Source organism: Fukomys damarensis, unplaced genomic scaffold (genome assembly GCF_012274545.1).
Source record: "Fukomys damarensis isolate Sample0158 unplaced genomic scaffold, DMR_v1.0_HiC HiC_scaffold_4, whole genome shotgun sequence".
In the NCBI taxonomy this organism is placed as follows: domain Eukaryota; kingdom Metazoa; phylum Chordata; class Mammalia; order Rodentia; family Bathyergidae; genus Fukomys; species Fukomys damarensis.
In genome coordinates, this window is record NW_022900916.1 from 32,544,696 (window position 1) to 32,566,111 (window position 21,416).

At 38.0% G+C, this 21,416-nt stretch overlaps 1 protein-coding gene across 7 annotated transcripts in view; it reads right to left on the minus strand.

Moving 5' to 3' along the window:
• Pde1c (phosphodiesterase 1C) overlaps positions 1-21,416 on the minus strand; it is a 576,741-nt gene that overhangs the window by 19,925 nt on the left and 535,400 nt on the right. For 6 of the 7 annotated variants that reach the window (XM_010628348.2, XM_033757619.1, XM_010628349.2 and 3 more), the window contains one exon: positions 2,539-2,607. In XM_010628348.2, the coding sequence (XP_010626650.1) occupies positions 2,539-2,607 (69 nt within the window). Of the gene's footprint in view, positions 1-2,538; positions 2,608-13,831; positions 14,784-21,416 lie in introns of those variants that run through there. The other variant, XM_019208065.2, reaches the window with a different exon arrangement.

Genomic DNA, 21,416 nt, shown 5'->3' on the forward strand with positions numbered 1-21,416 from the left:
CCGACAGAGCATGTGGGGACCGTATCAGCTGCATATCCATGTAGATGACCAGGATCATCTACATTCAGATGTCTCACCTGACCTATGAAGGAGACGACTTTACAGGGAGAAGACATAATTGCTTCACACTAGAGTTGCTTGGTATAAATTAATCTCCTAATGCTCTAAAGTCAGAAGAGTACAATTACCACAGTAGGGACATGATGACAGCAGCTTCTAAAATGCAAGTTAGTATATTTGAGGCAAATACAAACTTTAAAATGAGTCTTTCCTTAGAAGTGGGCCCTTTCTATGTAGTCATAAACCCACACACTCATGAGTCCAGCATCATAAACACGAGAGTATCTGTTGTTATATACCTGTCTCCTTGGCAGCACAGGAGTCAGAAAGGAATGAGACTGCTTCCCCTATAGGAAAAGCCACCTCGTAAGGGTGAAGGTACATTTATGCAAATCACTGTAATGCAGTATTAATTCCACTTAGATGATTTGGCGAGGAGTGCAAAGAGAAATTAACCAAGAGATGATAAGGGAAATTAGTTTCAGGCAGTCACAGAGGCAAGAAAATTCAGAGGCTACAGAGCAGATACTGAGTAAATTCAGTTGTTCAACTGGGGTAAAGAAGCTGTAGAAATTGAAGTTGAAAAAGCAAGCAGATATACATTATATTTTATCACTCTAATATTTTATCACTACTAATTGTAAAGTGAACTATTATTTCATATACAAGCAAGAAAATATTTTTGCTAATTAAATTATCACAGTATGGATTGCAAAACACACTTACTTCAGAAGGGATAAAATACAAAGTATTTTGCCTCTAAAAATGGACAAAATCTTATAATTTCCAAAACAAGGAATCTAAAAAATGAATTAACATTAGGAAAGAAATTTTATTTTTAAAAGGTAAAGGTACACCATCGATGTCATTTTTCTCATCAGAGTGGCAAAGTATAAAAATACTGTTCAGCATCAGTGAAGGGATAATTAAATATGAAAATTCATCCAGAAAGTGTAAATTAATAACCTTTTAGAAGATTTTTTAAAACAATACTGTGTCAAGAACTTACATGTGTACACATTCTTGAACCTGTAATCCTGCTAACAGGAATTTGGCCTGATCCATAAAGACTCAAGATTTACATACAAAGATGTAACATTACCCGTGATAATAAAAATGCGAGCTACATAAATGCCAAATTATCTATGAACATCTAAATAAATAAAGCATAGTGTATTTAAGAAATATTGGCCAATTATTTAAATATTTGTTAATTTACCAAGATGGGAAAACATCTTCTATGACAGTGGGGTATTGAGGTCCCCCACTACAACTATATTAGTGCTTATTTGGTTTTTCATGTCCCTTAGTATTTGTTTTATATAGTTGGGGGCATTAATATTTGGTACATACATATTTATGATTGTCATCTCTTCCTCTTGGATTGTTCCCTTTACAAGGATGTAGTGACATTCTTTGTCTCTCTTAATTATTTTTTGTTTGAAATTTACTTTGTCTGCATATAAAGTAGCTACCCCTGCTTTTTTCTGGGTTCCTGTCACATGGAGAACTGTTTTTCATCCTTTTACTTTTAGTCTATGAGTTTCTTTTTGAACTAGGTGCATTTCTTGTATATATACAGCATATTGTTGGATTTGGGAAAACGTCTTCTAATGTAAGGGCAAATATCAAAAGGAAGGGAAATATTCTACATAAATTATAATTTGAACCTTGGAAAAATATTTAATAAAGACTAGAAGGTTAGATTATCTAGGTTAACTGTGAGGTATAGCATGATTGGCAACATTTCCCTCCTATAATTTTGAACTGTTTAAAACCATTTTTACAAAGATCATGTTTACCTTTTATAACTTCTCCTTTCCCCCAACAAGATTTTTTTTCCAAGTTAAATCATAGTGGAAAATGTAACCTTAGTCAGGGACATAGAATGACAAATAAGTTACACCTTCTATCAAGTAGTAACTACAAGCGATCATGTGAATATTGAAATGCTCCCTGGTACACACTAGAAGGGATTTAGATAATCTACACGTCTATATTATTCAACAGAAGAAATCAGCTATATCATTAACTCTGGATTAGTACTGTGCTAAATCACAAGCATTATTTCTAATCTGTATCAGATGGATGAGGCAGGTGAGAACACCAATGCTCCAAGAAAGTGAACAGACAAGTGCTTGCAAAATTTCCATTTAGCAAAAGTGGAATTTGAACCCAAGTTTCTCTCTCTTTTTCACCAAAGACTCAATATCTTGTCCACATAAATATAAGGAAAGAGCAAGATTCTGGTCTTTCTCACCAGTGAACAGAAGGGACTATGCACCCACTATGGAAATATAACCATTTCTGGGGGAAACTCACAAATACAAATGACAAAGATATCTGAACACATGAAGTACGTTGGATCGACAAAGTGTGAGATTCTCAGCTTATCAACTGCTACACTCAACTATTGAGAAACCTATCTTTTCTACTTTCTCTGGTCAGTAAGATTTAGCTATAAAGGTATTTACCCACCTGGCAAGGTAAGGCGACTTGTGGAGCTAGTGCTGGGGGCTGGGGAGCCATGAGAACGCTTCTTTGTACCTGTGAAGAAGAAAATGATAAGCAAAATTATAACTGTGCATAAACTTGTTCAGTAGATAAATGTTTCTCTGAAATATCAAATGATCCAAAAGTTTCGGTCTGAAAATAACCTTTAGAAGAATAGGTGAGGTTACAACACTGGCCTATATTCCAGAAAAGCCAGAAGTCCAGATTTCCATACTTGTGTGATTGTGCTCAGTTCCTTTGACTGGCTGGTTAGCATTTGGGGGGACAGCCTGTACCTTGGCATCACCAAGGAAGCTTTCTAAATATGCAGTTCCCTGGGTGTCATCCCTAAAGATCTGGCTTGCAGTATATTAAAAAGCAGCCCAGGCATCTGTATTTTTAAAGCCTTTGGTTGATTCTGTTATATAGTCAAGGAAGAGAACAACTACGGTAGCTAAGAAAGGTAAAGTGCTATTTTAGAATCAAGGACTCAGAAGTTTGGTCCCTGCTTTACTGCTGTAGACTTTTCTTGCTATTGGACCTAAGTCATTAATCGGATCTTGCTGAGGGTCAGTGGGTGTTCATCTGAAAAATGAGGGAAAGAGCAATTACATCGAAGAAATCAAGGTGTGTTAGAGCACTCAGGAGGTGTGGGGGACTATACAAGCATGTTAGTAAGGTCTTTTGTGTTTCCCAATAGCTAGCAATGAATTCTTAGCAAGAAGGGGATTAACCTTGTTCACATAAACAGTTTAATGGGTCGTGATGGAATGAAAAGACAGTCTCCAGGGTGGAACCAATAAGGAGAGAGCAGAACAAAGGGACAAAGGAAATACTGCATTGTTCTGAGCATTTACACTTTATACATGTGTATGTATCTCTTTGCATACGGGTTATGTATACACACATATAGTCCATGTATATTTATATATAAATAGACAGACACACATGTACACATCAGTCATTCACTCACTCACTCCTTTTGCCAGCTAGAGTAAGAAGTCTGGAAGCCAGAATCCAACATCCTGGCAGATATTTGCAATGTGAGCTAGCAGAACTACAGGAATTCTTAAGACCACACACGAGTCAATGTTATCTGTTACAAGTCCCTTAAGCATCCCAAACTTTCAGTAAAGTGTGTGTTACAGCAGAGCCCTGATGTGAGTGGCATTAGCACTAATGGAGAAAATGCTGTGGCCACAGTCACTGGCGAAGGTCGTATGATGATCCACTGGTGGATCAGCATCCCAGGAGGCAGGCACTTGGGGCCAGAGGTGAGCCAGTGTACCCTGAGCTCTCCCTGCCCCAGAGTCCCTCTGAAAAGAGGAGACATACACTGGGTGCTGCTTGAGACTATTTCATTTTCATCTCGAACATGGTACCCACCTTGATACTGTTATTGTTATTATTATTACTATTCTTGGCATCAGTGGTGGTGTTATTAGGAGTAATGAAAATAAAAAACACAAAATTAATCCAATCACCTCACACCTGTAAAAGGTGTTAATTCTTGTGAGATGAGAGAGAGCTACAAGCTGTGTCAGGCAGGATATTAGTTGTGTGTATATTTCCCAGATCTCATAGCTGCCCTGAATGACAGAGTTAAAGAGATCTTCAGGGTCTAATTTGGCTGGACCTGGGCTTGAGATTCCTCAGAGATGATTTGTTTAATTTATGGCTTCCACAGTCCTCCTTCAGACACTGAAGCAGAATGGAACAAGAGCTTTGCATTTTAACATGTTCGCCAGGAACTTATTAATTAGTCTAACATGGTGTTTTGGAAACTAAAAGATGAAAGACTTACCAAGGATGATATCAGTCAGGGCCAAGGCCACCTTATCTTACAAGCCAGCAGGTACAGTTCACCATATATCTTTCAGAAAGCTGGGGAGACCACAAGTCAGCCTTGAGGGGGCACACCCAGGATGCAAACCCATGTCTCTGACCTTGTGGTCCAGAGTCCTGCCTGTTCCATCGGAAATGCCTCTGGGTCCCTCCCTGACCTGCCTCAATGGTGGGTATGCCAATGAGTCAATGTGTTTATCCTTCCATTCAAAGACTTTTTGCTCCTGTCATAGAGTACTTGGGAGAAGGTTTCTCAACAACAGCACTATTAACATTTGGGCTGCACAACTCTTTGTGGTGAAGGCTGTTCTGTGCATTATAGGAGGTTTAGCAGAGTCCCTGGCCTCTGTAACATTATGCTAATCATGACAATCAAAAGTGTCCTCTAGGCAAAAGTCCCATAGAAGCAAAGTTGCCCTCAGTTGAGAACCACTCTTCCGGTATGTAACAGGATTCAGATTTTTTATTCAAAGCTATGAATCCCAATGTAGCAACTTGGTCATCACTAATAATTACTACACGTATCAAGGAGTTATTGTGTCCTTGGCACTCTATTAAATAGTCACAAGGAAATGTATATTCATTGTCTTTTGTGATCTTAACACTGACAATAAGACTATTCCCCTTTCATGGCATTTAGAGTCAAAGGAAGTTTAAGATATCTGCTCGGAGTTACTGGTAAAATTTAAACCAAGACATTTCAAAGTTCAAACCTACAGAAAGTTTTCTCATGACTCTTACTCCCTCTGAGCTCATTATCTGAGTTTCCTTTCAAGTATAGTCTCTCAACTTTGCCTACGGATAAGGAAAGCCTGGAACAATTATTTTAACAAAAGGAAAAAAACAAGACACCGGGAGCCAGCATTTCTGGCGCAGACATGCAGGGACCTTAATATTTTGCAAATGCTTCAGGTGATTCTGATCCTCAGGCAGCCTTGGGTATTGGAAATTTCCTTCTTGTCTAATGAGTGGAAAATCCAGTGCTCTGCTTTCCCTGCATACACTTGTGAAGTTGAGAGATCCAATTTAAACTTGCCTACACGAGTACTTGAAAAACTGCAAAACATTCAGTGACTATAAGCTTTCAATATTAGTACTTGTGGAAACATTCACTACTGACACATTATTTCATAGGAATTCTTGGTGCAATTAGAAAAATAATAACTTGCTGTGATCTTCCAAAAGTTCTCAGCTTTATGGCTTTTTCTTGAGGCCAATATCATCCCCTTGATAACCTGAGTGAGACAGATCTTTCTTGGCATTAGGTAAGTGAAAAGGCAGGTCTGCAAGCCATTTCTTAGGTACTATTTTCTCTATAAGTTTTATGAATGCCCAATCTATCAGGAAGGGTTGTATCCTCACCTGCCTCTAGTAATCATGAATCATAAAAAGATGGGAGGCAGGGAAACATAAAATAAACCTGTTCCTGGTTTCTTCAGACAGCACCAAGGACCAATGGGGGTGGTAAAATCTGAGTCCGCCTCCCACTGGCTCCCAGTTTACTGAGGCTGTTTCCCTGTGATCATTTTCTACTCCATGGCTACTGGCTTACTTTTCCCTCTACTCAAGTGTTCCGGCTGTGGGAGTAATGCCCAATTCATCTAAGTTTCAACTTCTAGAACCTTCACCTCTCCCTTGCTCCCATCCCTGGGAAATGTCAGAAGCTAAGCTGGAAGCACCAGACACATATATTCCACAGAGGCGGACAATGAAGACACACCGACATACACCTGGCTCTTGGAGTTTCGTCCAGCTCCACCCAAGGATGCTGCTCCCCGAGGGTCTTTATATTCCCTGCCACTGCTTTTCAATCTTAGCTATATACAAGGATCACTTGGTGTCACATGCTGATCTGAGTCCCTCACCCAGGGATGCTGCTTAGTTAGTATCGGGTGGGGTCTGGGCACTTTCTAAAGTGAATGCTCATTGAAGACTGATTTTGTAAGTGATTTCTTTTCATTTTTATTGAGGTTTCCAGAAAGCTCAGATCCCATTTACCTCTTAATGCTGGGAACTGGACAGGACTCTATAGCAGTCATATCCACATGCAAACTTTTGCCCTACTTTATGCCTCTGGTTTCACTCTACATTAATTTTTAAAAAGACTAATGTATTCAATTTATGCAATTTTAGAAATCTCAAAACAATTTCAAAATGAGGCAGCTAAGTAAAAACAAATAGAGAAACAATTATATCAGTGCTACCATTAAGTTGTATTTTCCTCATTTATTAAATTGTAAAAACATCACGTTAGCATGTAACTGAGGAAGGATTAAGAGTAGACATCAAAACTTTTTAATAAACTGTGAAGTGCAATGCATGTCCGATATTTTTCAGCTTACAATCAAGAGGAAAAGCGTGTGTGTGTGCGTGTGTGTGTGTGTGTGTGTGTCTGTGTGATTTTTAAGAAATAAGCACTTGGGCTGAGGATTTAGCTCAGTGGTTCTGTCACCTGCCTCACAAGCGCAAGATCCCAAGTTCAAACCCCACTACCAAAAAAAAAAGAAAGGAAGAAATAAGCATTTGAAGGTTAAGAATCACATTATCCTTGACCCATAGTGAATATATCAGGAGTAAACAACACAATCAGTCTGCTGAGGACAGAAATGTCATCACCATAGGTCCTGTGACTTGAGGTATCTTTTGACAAACAGCTTTCAGATACTTCAAATTTATGTCCTTGGTTCGTTCAGCTAAAAGGCAAAGCATGAAATTCATCAGAAGTCTAGAAAGACCACAATGATGACAAGTCCTCCTGCCTCGGAGTGAACACATACACCTAAGACTGAGGATATCATGGAATTAGTGTTACACTCCAGAGATTTGTGGCTTACCCTCATAATGTTTCCTTTTATAAAATAGGGTTAGCTTAGCCAGGCCCACATCTGCTGAGGAAGGGGTGACTTGAGAGCTGTCTGAGACCAAATGGTATCATTATAGATGCTTTAATAACAGGAGTATTGTTATGATACACCCAAGTCCACAGGGCAGAGGTGAATGTGGAAGTCCCAGGTAGGAAAGTGTGTATCATTATTTTGGGTGTTTTTCAGCACATTGCAAATGCCTGCCTTTGTGGCACCCACACATTTCTGATCATTATAGCTAAGTATATCTGCTGACATCTTTATGTTCCATTTAGGCAACAATCCAGTGTCTCTGAACAAATTCTTTTTTGCCCCTTTACGGCTTTAAAGAAAGAACATCAGTGTAAGTTCAACTTCTTTGGGCTGTAGAATCAATGAGCATTAGGAGAACTTCAAACCACACACACCTTCCTAAGAGTTGTCTTCCAGTGGTATATAATGAGAGCAGCATATTTAGTGTTTTCTCCACAATACAACACTATTAATACTTTGGTGTGACCTGACTATGTCTATTCATCACAAAAGCACAAGAGATATTCAGATATGTAACACTACGTGCTATTTATTTGTTTTGTTTTTGGTACCAGGGATCAAACTTGGGACCTTGCGCTTGCGAGGCAGTGGCAGAACCACTGAGCTAAATCCTGGGCTCTATGTGCTATTTAAATATGACTTATGCACTGGAATTGGGCCTAATGAATGAGGATCTCCAAAAATGTTTACAATACTTGACCCAGTAATCGAACATCTAGAAATTTGTCCTCAAAGATATTCTGAAATACAACAAAGCCTTATAAACAAAGATCTCCACTGCTTTATTATTTTAAAATGCAAAAACTAAAACAAAAGCATATAACTATTAAATGGTAGAGGTGCTTAAAATGTGCAGTCATAAAATAAAATACTGTATCTTGTTACCATTGAAATTGTATTAGTAAGAAATTTTAAAAAAATATTTATAAACCAATGTTATATGGATGAACCATAATGCAAAATTAAGTATACTGTATGGCCTAAGCTGTGTAAAAACACACAGGAAAAGAGTATACACAGTACTGACAGTGATGAATTGTTGTAGGGTGTTACAAGTGATTTTAAGATCTTATTAATGGTCTGAAAAGAATAATGCTTTTATAATGAATCCAGATTACACAGGACAGAGGTAGACTCTGAAAGATTATATTTTTCAAAATGGGTAACAATCCAGTGGCTTTACTGCACAAGAATAATATACAGAGAACTCCTCCAGGTAGGTAGCATTTGTATAATAGACCTTGTCACTACTAGGGGGTCCCTTCTGAGTGGCCAATTTCAAGGAAGCGGGCTGGGAGCAGTATTAAATCACTTGTGTACCCACAAAGAAGGGTAATGACTATTTGCTAGTCAGACTCCTGAAGAGCAAAATGTTTCCAGAGGCCTTTCAAGAGAATGAAGAAAGTACGGTATTTGAAAGTTAGTATCACAGGACTATAAAACCATTAATATGGTTTTACTCTGATGGAGAATGACCTGTAGAAGTCAGCCTCGTTCCATGAATGCTGAGGTTTCTTAGGCTTTAGAGGAGCTTCTGATAACCCATTTACCTCATCCATTAGTCAAAAAAGATGATATAAAACACAACGCAGTTATTTGTGTTCTTAGAGCACCTGCCAGTGTGTAAGTGAAGGTATTTGGTACTTGGGTATTATGTGGTGATGGGGGACAGAGTAGAGTGAGTTTTAAAAGCTATTTGAGCACAGAATATAGACAACAATTTACAAAAAAAATTAAGCAGCCCTTTAATTTTCAAATTCCAATTTAGAGGTTAATTCATTGTTTTTATTTGGTAATCAGAAGACGAACATACAAGTACTTATTCATTACTAGATGCTGGGGGAAATTATACATTGCATGACTGTCAGGCTCATTTGTGAAATAAAGATTTACAATCAACCCAAGTTTGATGCTTTGACAGTTTAGCATACTGTTTTACACAAACCCCTATGATGAAACTTCTTCACATTTGGAAATATGAGGTTATGGCATTTGAATAGGTTATTTTAATACATAGCAGCATCACAGGAAACAGAACACTTCCTCAGAATGGATGGTCATTTTCTTGCCCTCTGATGTGTGAATGCAAACTGCAACCAGCATTTTTCTGCCAGAACCATATTTCACATCGTGGGAGTGAATAATATCACTGCAATCAAATAAAGTCCACCTCCACCTTTCCTTTGGAAGAGCATTTGCAGAACATATGCAGAAATCCCTTCCTCATTCCTCCGAAGAACTATGTGTTCGGCATGATCTAGGTGGAAGGTTGAAATTTTGGTTCTGCTTGCCTTTCTCTTTTGAATCTTGCTAAACATTCTTGCCACTGATTCGGATTTGAAACACAGCAAAATCTAAGGCTGAGGAGGATGAGCTGAGTTTTCCAATCATTTATGGCCAGAGCATGGTAAGGGGTCATCCTAATGAGAAAACCCCTGTGACAGTAAAATTACACACTACACTAAAGGGAGGTAACTATTTTTAATGGCCTCTGAGTGACTCACTTTCCTTTGAACAAGCAATCTCCCATAAGCATTTCCTTTTCCTTGCTTCCTTTACCAACCTATTCCTCCACCCTACCTCCATCTTGCCTTTGACACACAATATTTCTTCATGTGGATTACGCTGGAATGTGGTGTGTCCCCCATCATTTTGTGTTTCTGTGTACTAAAATGATATTGCTAGCAGAATGGCTTAACTGGACAGAGGTAAATGAAGAAATTTTTAAAAGGTAGAAAAATGTGAGAAGATAAGGAAAAGGTAAAGAAAGGGATATGAAAGAGAGTAAGGATATTTAAATTAGATGGTGATGTGTGGGAAAAATCTGGCTGTACAGTAGGCATAAAAACTGATGTAAACCTAACTGAGCTCTACAAATGAACATAGCAGTATATTTTTAAAAATTTAACAGCATATAAAATTGTATAAAAATATCAAAGCAAGAAAAAAGGAAAAGATATATCTTACAGTACTATTTCTAGAATCAGCTACTAAACAATACCTATGGCTATAGATTTTTACTATAAGTCTATGTATATTAGTAGGTGCCTCTATTTCTGTACCATCACACATATGCCCCCTCAAAGACAAGAAGAGAACACAAACCCCTACCCCAAGATAGATCACGAAAGGAACAAATTCACGATGTGCCTCTGGAATAATCTACTTAGAAGCCATTGGGTTTTAATGGGCTTTATTTTAAATGAGTTACCCTGCACCAAAAACTAACCGAGAGATGCAGGTGCAGAGGTCAGTTCCCATCAAAAATGCAAGGTAAAGTGCAGGAGTCAGGGCTAAAGCTGACCAAAGCAGAGATGATGGGCCCCAGATGGCACCTGTTGTGGCCAGTTACAGCCAGCATTTATCCCAGGAGTGGCAAGGTCTCTGCAGGGGAAACCAAGTAAGTGCTCCCTGAGTGAGCTGACAGGGCCCACATATCACTTCCTGCTTCTCTGGGCTCTGTAGTGGCAAACTCGGCTGGGTTCGAGTTCATTTGACGAAGTTTGCCATTGCCAGGGTTAATCCACTTCCGTTTGGGAATAGAAGCCAAGATATATGTCAATTCATCTCGGGCATGTGGTTTAAATTTGACCTTGAAATTTTTAGTTCAAGCTTCTCACTGCACCCCAGAGTTGTTTAGCGTGAAAACAAGAAGTTCTTTCAATGGAGCAATTCCTGCGTGGCCTCTCTGGAGTAGTGTGTCTTTTACAAATGTCCAATGAGGACCTCCAGAGGCCTGTTTCCAATATTTCTGTCCTCCTTTGACTCACATTCACTAATCAGGTAAACTGCCTCATATAAACAGCACTGATTCTATTGTAATTATATTGCCACTTCTGTGCCTATCAGTGTCTCTGAAGACAGGAAATGTTAAAAACTGAAATCTGGCCTTGAGGTAACATGTCCCTTGGTTCCCAGAGGGATGTTTCATAAAATCTTGTTGCTGTTCATTACAGTTTTTTCATTAAGTTCATTTTCCCAGTGATAATGAGGTTTTTAATCATAAATCACTGTTGATGAATTACAAGCATTACTTTCCATTTATTCATCAATAAGATCCAATAAAACATCCTTATTGCAATAATCCAACTTTGCTTTGGTTCAGTGCTGTATCCACCATACATACACCGGTGGAATGGAGCTGTGTGATGATTTCTCACGCTGCACATATAGAACCTCCTATTTGATGTAGGAGAGTGCATTTTAACTTTTAAAAATTTCAAATTAGACTTTAAATAAAGCCACTGGTGTTTCACATAGACTGGTGTCATCATCCTTTTCAATACAGCTTTCTCAAATAAATTCTGTTTTGTTGTCAACGTTGGTTTGTTTTCTTTTTGTTTTCTCTTAAATTAGAAAGCCATAAAACATTTAAAATTTCCTTTTCATAAATTTGGCTCTGACAACTTCCCCCAAATTACCTGCTATTTCTGCCTCTCAGGGTACCTCTGCATATACTTAGAGCATAAGCTTCATGAACACAGTGATGTGGTTGGCACAGAGGAGATGTTGAATACACTGTCAGGTAAATCTTAATTTTGTTTGCATTCACAGAAGGATAGTGCAATTTCAATACTTTTACGTGTGTTTCCTGAATGATGACTGAGTACCGGGCACTGTGGTGGGCCAGCGCTGTGACTCAGGTATTTGTGTGGGCACTGCAGAACCCGGAAAGAAAGCTCTCAACTGGGAAAAAACTATTGCCTGAATTCCCTAAATCTTTACGGGGAATATAATTCTGCATACATAGGTTTTCAATATTAGAATCTTCTCCAGTTCATGAGAGAAGATTTTCTTTTTTTGTTTAACCCAAACTCTGGGAAATGTTGCAAAGTAATATCCATTATCTATGTCTTTGCTCAGATATTAAGTAGTAGTGGAAGAAAATATACTGCACGTTCTGTTTACCTATCCATCTATCTAAAGAAAATCGATCCAACTTGCAGGAAACTGTTTCAAGAGAATTAAAACACCATAAAAATGATCTAAAGCTTTGAAAATATTGTTTTTCCAGTTGATACTGACTTAGATTACTTTAATGTTTTATATCTTTAGTAGCAATTCGTAACATAATAAGTGTTCTGTATTTTCTTAGATAACTTTGCATTTTTACTCAATGTGCCTTCAAAACACTTTTCAGAGATTTAAAACTGAGTTATACAGAACTTTTGTTTTTCCTCACTGAGCATTCTTGGTAAAGTTCTATATGATACAACATTCTCCTCCCATTCTTTTTTGGCCAATTAATGACATAAAGCAAATGAAAAACATTTCCATCTTTATTGGTGTTAGAAAAATGGCTATATTCCTATTTATTTTTAAATACTGTATAGTGCTGCTTACTGTATTATAAAATGGAAGCTGTAGACATTCTATTTTGGTTGGCCAAAAAGCTCCACATACAAAAATACAGAATAGAAATGAGGTAAAGGTCCAGGTTTCAATGTCAAGAGTTGACATACACTCGGCTGTATTTAATTCCTATACAAAATTATACCACCTATAAGAACACAGTTTGCAGAGTATGTCCCATGGATTGCATGTGGCTCATAGGCATGTTCTGTTTGACCAGCACAGTGTAAGTTTCTGAGATAGTTGCCAATACGTAAAAATTTGAAAAGTATTTACATAAAACTTTAGGTAATTAGAACCCCTATTTCGTACATAGCACAAAGCTAGCAGCTGACTGTGGGCTGCCTCCTTTGGACAGTGCCCACCCTCACCAATTCCTCACAGTGCCACTGTTCCTTATTCCCAGATGCCAAAACCTGTTATAAATTGCCATGCACCACAATAGTCATGATATGGCATGGCTTACTTTACTTATTTACTTGAACTTTTTAGGTGCCTGAAGTCACTTTAATTTACTGTCACATTACTTGATGTGATCATTGTTAGGAAAGCAGACAGCGATGGAAAAATGTGTCATTATGAGGCCAAATATGAGACTGACAGAAGCAACCTGTACAAACAATAGCATGCTACTGTGTACTCTGCACAATGAAGTTCTGCACTCCCTCTGTGGTGCAATGTTTCAGGGAGCCAAAGGCCTTGAAGACACCACATCCAATTTCCCTCTTTCTGTCTGATGAAATACCAACATTTTGCTTTGGTGATGCAGAGCCTTTTAAATGTCTGTTTTCTGTGCTTTTAACATAGGGATTAAATCATACTGAGGAATATACTTCACCCCATAACCTGACTCACTTTATTTCTTTTACTAATCTCGACTTGGCATTGCACATTGATGTTATTTACTCTTGGAAAGGACTTGAGATTCTCCTGTGACCCAAAGCTGTGTTGTAAGAATCACTTTATTCAAATCATACTATTTAGACTCATAAAATCACACTTTTTTCACTCCATTGTATCTATCCCACTTTTAATTTGGTTTCAGAGGACTAGATCATTATTTCCTTTACCTGCCACATTTATTATCCTTATTTTCTATTTGTGCTATAAATCGGCTCCTAGCTTTTTTTTTCCAGGAACTGGGGATCAAACTTGAGTCTTTGTGCTTGCAAGGCAGGCAGTGGCACCACTGAGCTAAATATCCCCAGCCCTCCTGGTTTTTTAAAACTCACTAAAATTAAAAGAATGACCTGACCTATTTCCCTGATACTAGTTCTTTTATCATTTCCCTGAAATACAAAAATGGAAAAAGAAGATTGATGAGAAGAGAATCAGACAGTGGTCAAAGTTTCAGCAACTCCTTAGTTACAAATGCTACTCAATGAAAACAATGGAGTTCCCACTTGACAGCATGGTCATCTGCAGACACACTGAGATTTATATTCATGAGTGCACAGATAAAATAAATTAAGCATCAAATACAGATTCCAAAGGATAATTTCCTTTTTAAAAAACAAACAGTTTCATATTATACAAATGGAAAAAAAAACCCATAAGAACAATTTTTAGGTTTGAAAAGAAGTTAGAGAAAATTAATGGTTCCCAACTCAGGAAAGATCAAAGGTTGGAATCATCATTCTAGTTATAATGAAAGGCAGGGTGGCTGTGTCCACCAACAGTAGCCAGTACCCAAAAAAACAAAAAACATAAAACAGCATTTAAAGCAGGCATTGACAGTCACAAAACAGCAATTACTCTGTGTGGCTTTTTCAGGCCTCTCCCAGGATGTCCATTCTCATCAGGCCAGACTGGTGCCGTGAAAGCCCATTCTTTGCAAAGAATTTCTGAGGAAGCCCCTTCATATTTTGTTTCTGTTTGTGCAAAAATCTCAAGTGGTTGTGTTTGATCTGAGGGAAATTCCTCAGAGTTCTAACACCTCAAGCCAACTCCCAAGTCTTCACCCCTGGGAGGAGATGACCTGAGAGAAAGCCGCGGGGGGCTTGCTTTTGAAAGTTGCACACCTTCCCCAGAGAAAGTCTTTGTGGAAGAAGGAGAAGAATGAAGAAGCTCAGCTAAAATGATGCAAGACACTGGCAGCCTCTTTTAGTGTATGTGAATCTTTTTACTCTTCTGAATCTGAAAAAAGAAAAAGAAAAAGAAAAGTGTCAATGCTGCCTTTCCCCCCCTCCACCCTCCAGGTCTCAAGAGAAGAAAATCTGGGGGACAAAAAAAGAAAAAACAGGGGATCAGTTAAACAGTCAAGACTGGCCATAATTGTCCTTTGTATAATGATTCATTCTATGCAGTAGTGGGAAGTCTCAGGAGAGACTTTTAAACATTGATACATTTACAAATTTAAAGTTGCTTTAGAGCAGTTTATTAAATATTTGGTTCATGCAATATGGGTATTAAACCACTTTATTTTGCAATTGAAATGACAGTGGCTGCCAGTCTGATCAGTGGAATTACAAGAAATCTGATTCATCCAATCCCAATCATTTCCATGCAAAAAGCAATGTTCTTCTCTCTCAGAATTCTTGCCCCACCCTCAGAAGCTTCCCAAAGACATTTGAAATAAAACATGCCCCAGCCAAAATTATTATGTAGATGGGTAAATCTCCTGACTTCTACACTGGACCCAAAGGGGGGTGGTGGAGGAAAAGACAAAAACAGAAATAGGACTAAGTTAATGGAAGCAGACAGCACTGGATTCTTTTGACTTGACACACTCCACCCCATTTAACCTCATTACTCAGGGACAAATTTAAAATAAAATCTCTACTGGTTGCCATTGGTGTTGCAGGCTCTGCAACTCATCACACATTATGATTAAAAGTTGCCTCCCATAGTAAGACCTGAATTACAAGCCCATGCTAAATGACAAAGGGCCTAGGAGACAGTGCTCTAACCCCCTCCTACTGTAGCCATAGCCCCCACCTTTGTTCAAACCCTGGCTTAGGACTGTAAGGCAGTCTTGTACTGTTTGAAGTCCGGATCATGTTTAATGTGTAAGTTAGTGGTTCTAGACTATGAGATACATAGAGATCCCAAGTTAATTAAGAGGGCCTAAGACAGTGCTCTAACCCCCTCCTACTGTAGCCATAGCCCCCACCTTTGTTCAAACCCTGGCTTAGGACTGTAAGGCAGTCTTGTACTGTTTGAAGTCCGGATCATGTTTAATGTGTAAGTTAGTGGTTCTAGACTATGAGATACATAGAGATCCCAAGTTAATTGTCAAACTGTTTGCTCATCCAGAATGTCTTGGTGACCTTTGAAACATCCTATAGGTATCCGTTACTCATCAATGTGTGACTGCCGAGTACGTGGCTGCTGACCACCAGCTCAAATCAGCAGACCTTTGTCCCCTGCCTGCAAGCCTAGAATGTTAACCCCCGCTTTGTACCCCCCTATAAAAAGGACCTCAGCCCCTGAGCTGGTGCCTCTCTGAGCTACTTGGTTCTGAGAGTGCTGTCTGGCCAGACTAATAAAGGTCTGTTTAGCAACTAGCCTGTTGTTCCTTCCTGGGTTTCTCACAGCTTGTCGAGCTCCCAGAGCCTTGCTGGGTTTTAGGACCCAGCATTGTGGAGGCCTTTTCTGCTGTTCACGCTCTGTAGAGTGGGAGTGAGACTTTGGGTCTTAGATCAATCAGGACTTCAGAGGGATACAGGTACAGTGGCTTAGACTTTAAGAAGGGTAACATCATCATCATCATCATCATCTACAGAGGTGCTCCCAGGCATTTCAGGACAAGGGAAGTTTCTCATCTGACCTTAAAAATTAAGCGTCCTCTTCGTCCTCTTCTTCGAAATAAACTAGATGGGAGTTGGGACAGCTCTTTCTGATCTATTATAATTCCAGTCAATTCTCAATTTTCCAAGGGCCATTGATCCAAGCCTCCTGCTGTGCCTCTTTCTTTGTTAAAGTCATGATGCTTTGTTATGTTTATCCTCCATTAGCACATTCACCCATTTGAGAAAAACAGCAGAGAAAAGAAAAGCTTCTGCCCAATAACTCTACTCTGATACTAGCACTGAAAATGTGCCAGTGAGGGAAATAGATCAAACAAAGGCTGAGATCAAGGATTAGAAATTTTCCATTGATTCCTACAAACAGTTTGATCCACAGTCCTTTCTCCTTAGTACTCTCATTATCAGCTTAAGGTCATACGTAATGAGATTCCTTTCAGGTGGTCACTGGCCTGGTGTACTAAGCATCTTAAGAGATATTCCCAGGCCCTTACAAGTAAAACAATTTTGTTATGATAATAGAAGGTTGAGTTTGATCTTTCAGATAACAGATCCATTGGCTGGGAAAGAAGCTAAGAACAGATAGCTGGGTTTAGCTGACAAGGACCACCATTAAAATCCAGTGAACCTCAATTAGCCAATCAGGAGATGGTGCACCTGTCCTTCCAAGCAGCCTGCTTAGCACTGGCTCAGTGTCTTCCTGTGAGTCCCTGAGATAAATAGGAAGTGCATTCAGAGTCTCAATGGAATCCAAAGACCAAGGAGAGATCTGCCTCCTTTTAATCTTTGCTTCTGTGAGACATGGAGCGTTGTCTCTGGAATTTCCTCCCTCGATCTTTGGGTCAAAAGGTGAAGGGAAGTGGCAAATATACAAAGCTTGAGTGTTTTATGATGTCTGTGTGTTCCTTAAGTACAATCAATCCACAGTAAAGAACAAGAGGCATATGCTCGGAAACTGGGTATGATGTCAAACATCATGCTGGCCTTCTGAAACTTGTGCTTTCTTAAAGTAACTTTTTGCTTAAGAAAGAACCTCTTAAGCCAAAAGTGCCTAGTTTCATAGCTATGTTCAGGATAATGGGAAACATTCATCTTTTTAACATTTACCGCATGTAAAGTAATGCCAAACACAGAACATACTCAACAAATAATTATTTTTTAATTGAAAGAAAATGAATTAAGTATGAAGTAGATGTGATAGATAAACATAATAATGGGAAAGAACTGTCTCCACCATTTTTTTAAGTTTTGACTTTCACTTTTTTGAGTTTGTGTATTTGTTATCAGTTTAAACAGAAATTGAGGAGGCATCACCTAACTCAAAAAGTACTGTATATGAAAATGAGGACCCGGAGGGCAGGAGTAAGAGGTCACGTTGTAATGCACCAAGATGTGTGAATTCTTGGAATAGCTGCTCTGAATTCCACTGATTCTATACCCACTTTGATTTTTGGTGGCCACCAAAATTCACATACTTTTTAGAGTGACTGGTAAATTGAAATGGAAACTAGTCTTGCCTTCAAGAAAATACTGAAGTAGTGTCATCCCTTCACCTACTTACCCATTGATCAAAGACATATCTCACAAGGGGCAGCTGTGATGGCTTTGAAACATATGGTATATGAATTCACAGATATGTATTTAGTCTAAGGAAATAAAACATATTATCTCAACAACTTTGACAGAAATGGGAGATAGTTAAAATAATTTGGTTTTATTTATTCCCCTCTCTCTATATTACTTTTTCTGGTAAGTAGAAATACTTTGTATAGATTTTACAACCATTTGGTTTAATGATAATTATTTTAGGAAATGGCTAAAGCTCAAATTAAGATGATTTGACTCTAAAACTCTGTTAATCCATTATAATGTTTATTCTTAAATCATAAATAGAAAGCCAGCAAAGCAAATTGGGCTTAAAAAAACATTGTGAATATGTTTCTTTTTTCATTTTTGGTAACCCAGTTGTTTTTACAGCTTCATTCAGCTATCACCCAAACTCAAACTCATCCAAGCTAACTTGGCTAAAGATTCAGAAAGGGCTGAAATCCAGATTTTCATGTAACAGGAAAAATGCCACACTTGCCTTCCATGGAATCAACTTTTCAAAACCACAAACTGTCATTTTACAGTTCAGTTGTAAAATGCTAAACAGAAAAACAGATGAAACCAAATCCAATTTCTTGTGAAACCAAACCCAATTTTAAATGCCAGAAAATATTTTATTGGGCATATGAATAGGTCTTGATTTTATCTTTAATAATAAGCAAATACTAATAAAAACAATTTTTAGAGATTGCTCTTAGGCTTCATCAAGTATAAATTTCACTTTCCCTAAGTCCATGACAAACAGAGGATGTGATTATAATAGGACTATCCTAAATTAAATTTATTTAGAATATATAATACCAGTGTTACAGCACTGTTAAAATAAGACACTTTGATCATTATTTCAGTATAGCTATAGCTATATTAGACAAGAAGCATATACATATACATATATATATATATATATAATAGAGAGAGAGAGAGAGACAGAGAAAGAGAGAGAGAGAGAGAGACAGAGAGACAGAGAGACATGGAGGCAGATTAGTGACGATACAACTTCCCAAAACCTTTTCTATGCCATCATATGCTAAAATGCACCATTTGATCCAAACACAGAGTAAGAACTAAACAAAGGATAGTAGTTCTTAGGTCTGTTCTTAGCCCTCCTTCTTTGTCTTTCTTTTTGATCCATGGCATCTTTGGTATCTCTAAGAATAATGATGGTGACAACTTTTCCTTCTCAGCTTTTGCTAGTTTCTCTTCCTTTATTTAGCATGCTCTTTCTCTGCATATTTAATGTACTTGATTATCCACTCTTCTGTCCATACTCCCAGTCCATCTTTTTACTATTACCATCTGTTTTGAGAACTTAGTACATTAATTCCTAAGGAAACACTACAATTCGACTCTGCAAGTGCTTGAGGGCCGAGCCCACCCTTGGTAGGAAGTGAAAGTCAGGCACTAGCAGTTCCTGCTGCCATTCTGTGACCAGTTAACAACTGCTCGTGTTCACAGAGATGCAGGTGAGGGCAGAGATGACTACCTTCTCCACAAGGAGAGTTTTGTTCTCATAGTTTTTTTAATCTGTGAAGCCAATAAGAAGCTAGGATCATTAAAACTAAGAAAGGTCTTCAGAGCAAGTAGGTGAAGCTTGGATTTTAGACCTCTAACATCTAACTGTTCTTGTTTTTCTCAGTTTTGTTAGCTCAGGAAAAACACCAAATGCTTCAGAATGAATGAAAGAAAAAAAACAACATTCTTTCACGTTTTCACTATGACTCCAGGGTACAGATTAAAAATAGCATATATTGTAGCTGGTAATACTTAGAACACAGATGTTGTCACTTGGAGATCAGAGTGCCCTTCAGTAGAGAATGCTAAGAATAAATCCAGAGGGGCAGTTGGAATCCTTGATAGAAACTGCATTTTGATACAGCTTTTTGAGCATGTGGTTGTCTAGATAAGAAATGTCATTAACGAGGACTGGGGATTGAGCTCGGTGTTTCCACCACCTGCCTCACAAGAACAAGGTCCCGAGTTCAATCCCCAGTACAAAAAACAAACAAACAAACAAAAAAACCAAGAAATGGCATCAACAAAGTAGACAGTCCTAGGTCCCGACTTTGGCACATATTTATTTCACAGGCAGCTGCTATTTTCAAGAATTTTTATAAGTAATAGAGATTTTTTTTTGCAAATGTGTTGCTACTTTTGTTTCACCGATTATTTGTATAGACTCTGACAAAATACCAATTTCTAAAGGGAAAACAAGTAAATATTTCATAGTTACTGAGAATCACTATTAAGGAAAAAAGAAAAATCACTTTTGTCTTAGCAATTTCAAACTTTTAATCCTCTCTGTCAAACCAGGGCTCTTTAAAACACCATGGTATATTATGAGCCTAAGAAAGTACCTAGAAGATAGAGTGAAAGAAATAGTGAAAGTTTATATACCAATAATTTCAAGGGAAAGTTGTTTAAAAGATTAATTTTGTCATTAACGAGAAGTGCAATATACTTTTATTCAATACTTCAGTTATGTAGTTATATGATAAAAGATTTGGATCTAAATGGCTACAGCTATGTAGAAAACATGAATTAATGTCACAAGTTTTCCTTACGACAAAACAATTTAATTTCTTTAAAACCACCAATCTTGCAAAATATCATATATATATATATATACACACATATATATATACACACAAATAATATCATGTACACACAGTACATGTGTATGCATGTGTGTGTGTGTGTGTGTATAAAATTTCAGTTGCTGGTTTGATATTTCATATGATTTTCAAAGGAACAAAACCCAAGAGGACAACGGTAGCTGCATGCTGCCTTCCTCCTTTACAATCTGCCACGAGGACATCCATCATATACCTCCTTGAATAGAGCAAGGACATTCATTGAACCTAAAATGCATCAATTTGAGATGGATGCTTGTAACCAAAGAGCTCACTGTTCTGAACACCATGACTCATCAGTGCTAGAATCATGAGTAAGTGATAGGCTTTGCTTCCAGAATATAAAGTTCACATCAAAAAGGAACAAGTAGATATTTTTGGTTTATCCTATGTGACTACTTGTCACTCAAGTATGGAGTGGTTAGCAGATTTCCCCAAAATTCACCAGCCAAAACACAAAAAATCCCAGCATCACTGAACTCACAGTAACACCTCCTGCTGGGTCAATCTATAGCACAGATTGCAAAATTAATCAGAAAATGACATTAAAATATATAAATAAAAGTGTTTGGGCAACAAAACATTTTAGAGTCTAATTAGTGATGTCCTAGCCAGATGGCCTCAGATAAGAGGGACCTAAAAATAATGCAACTCTCCCCTTAATTCACAACTCTTTGTTGTTTCCTTCTGTCAGAGATGTAAGAGTGGAACTTTAGAGATCTGTCAAACTATTTGAGAAAACAGTTCAAAAATACTTTTCAAAAAAACAAGTATTTCATGCCTTT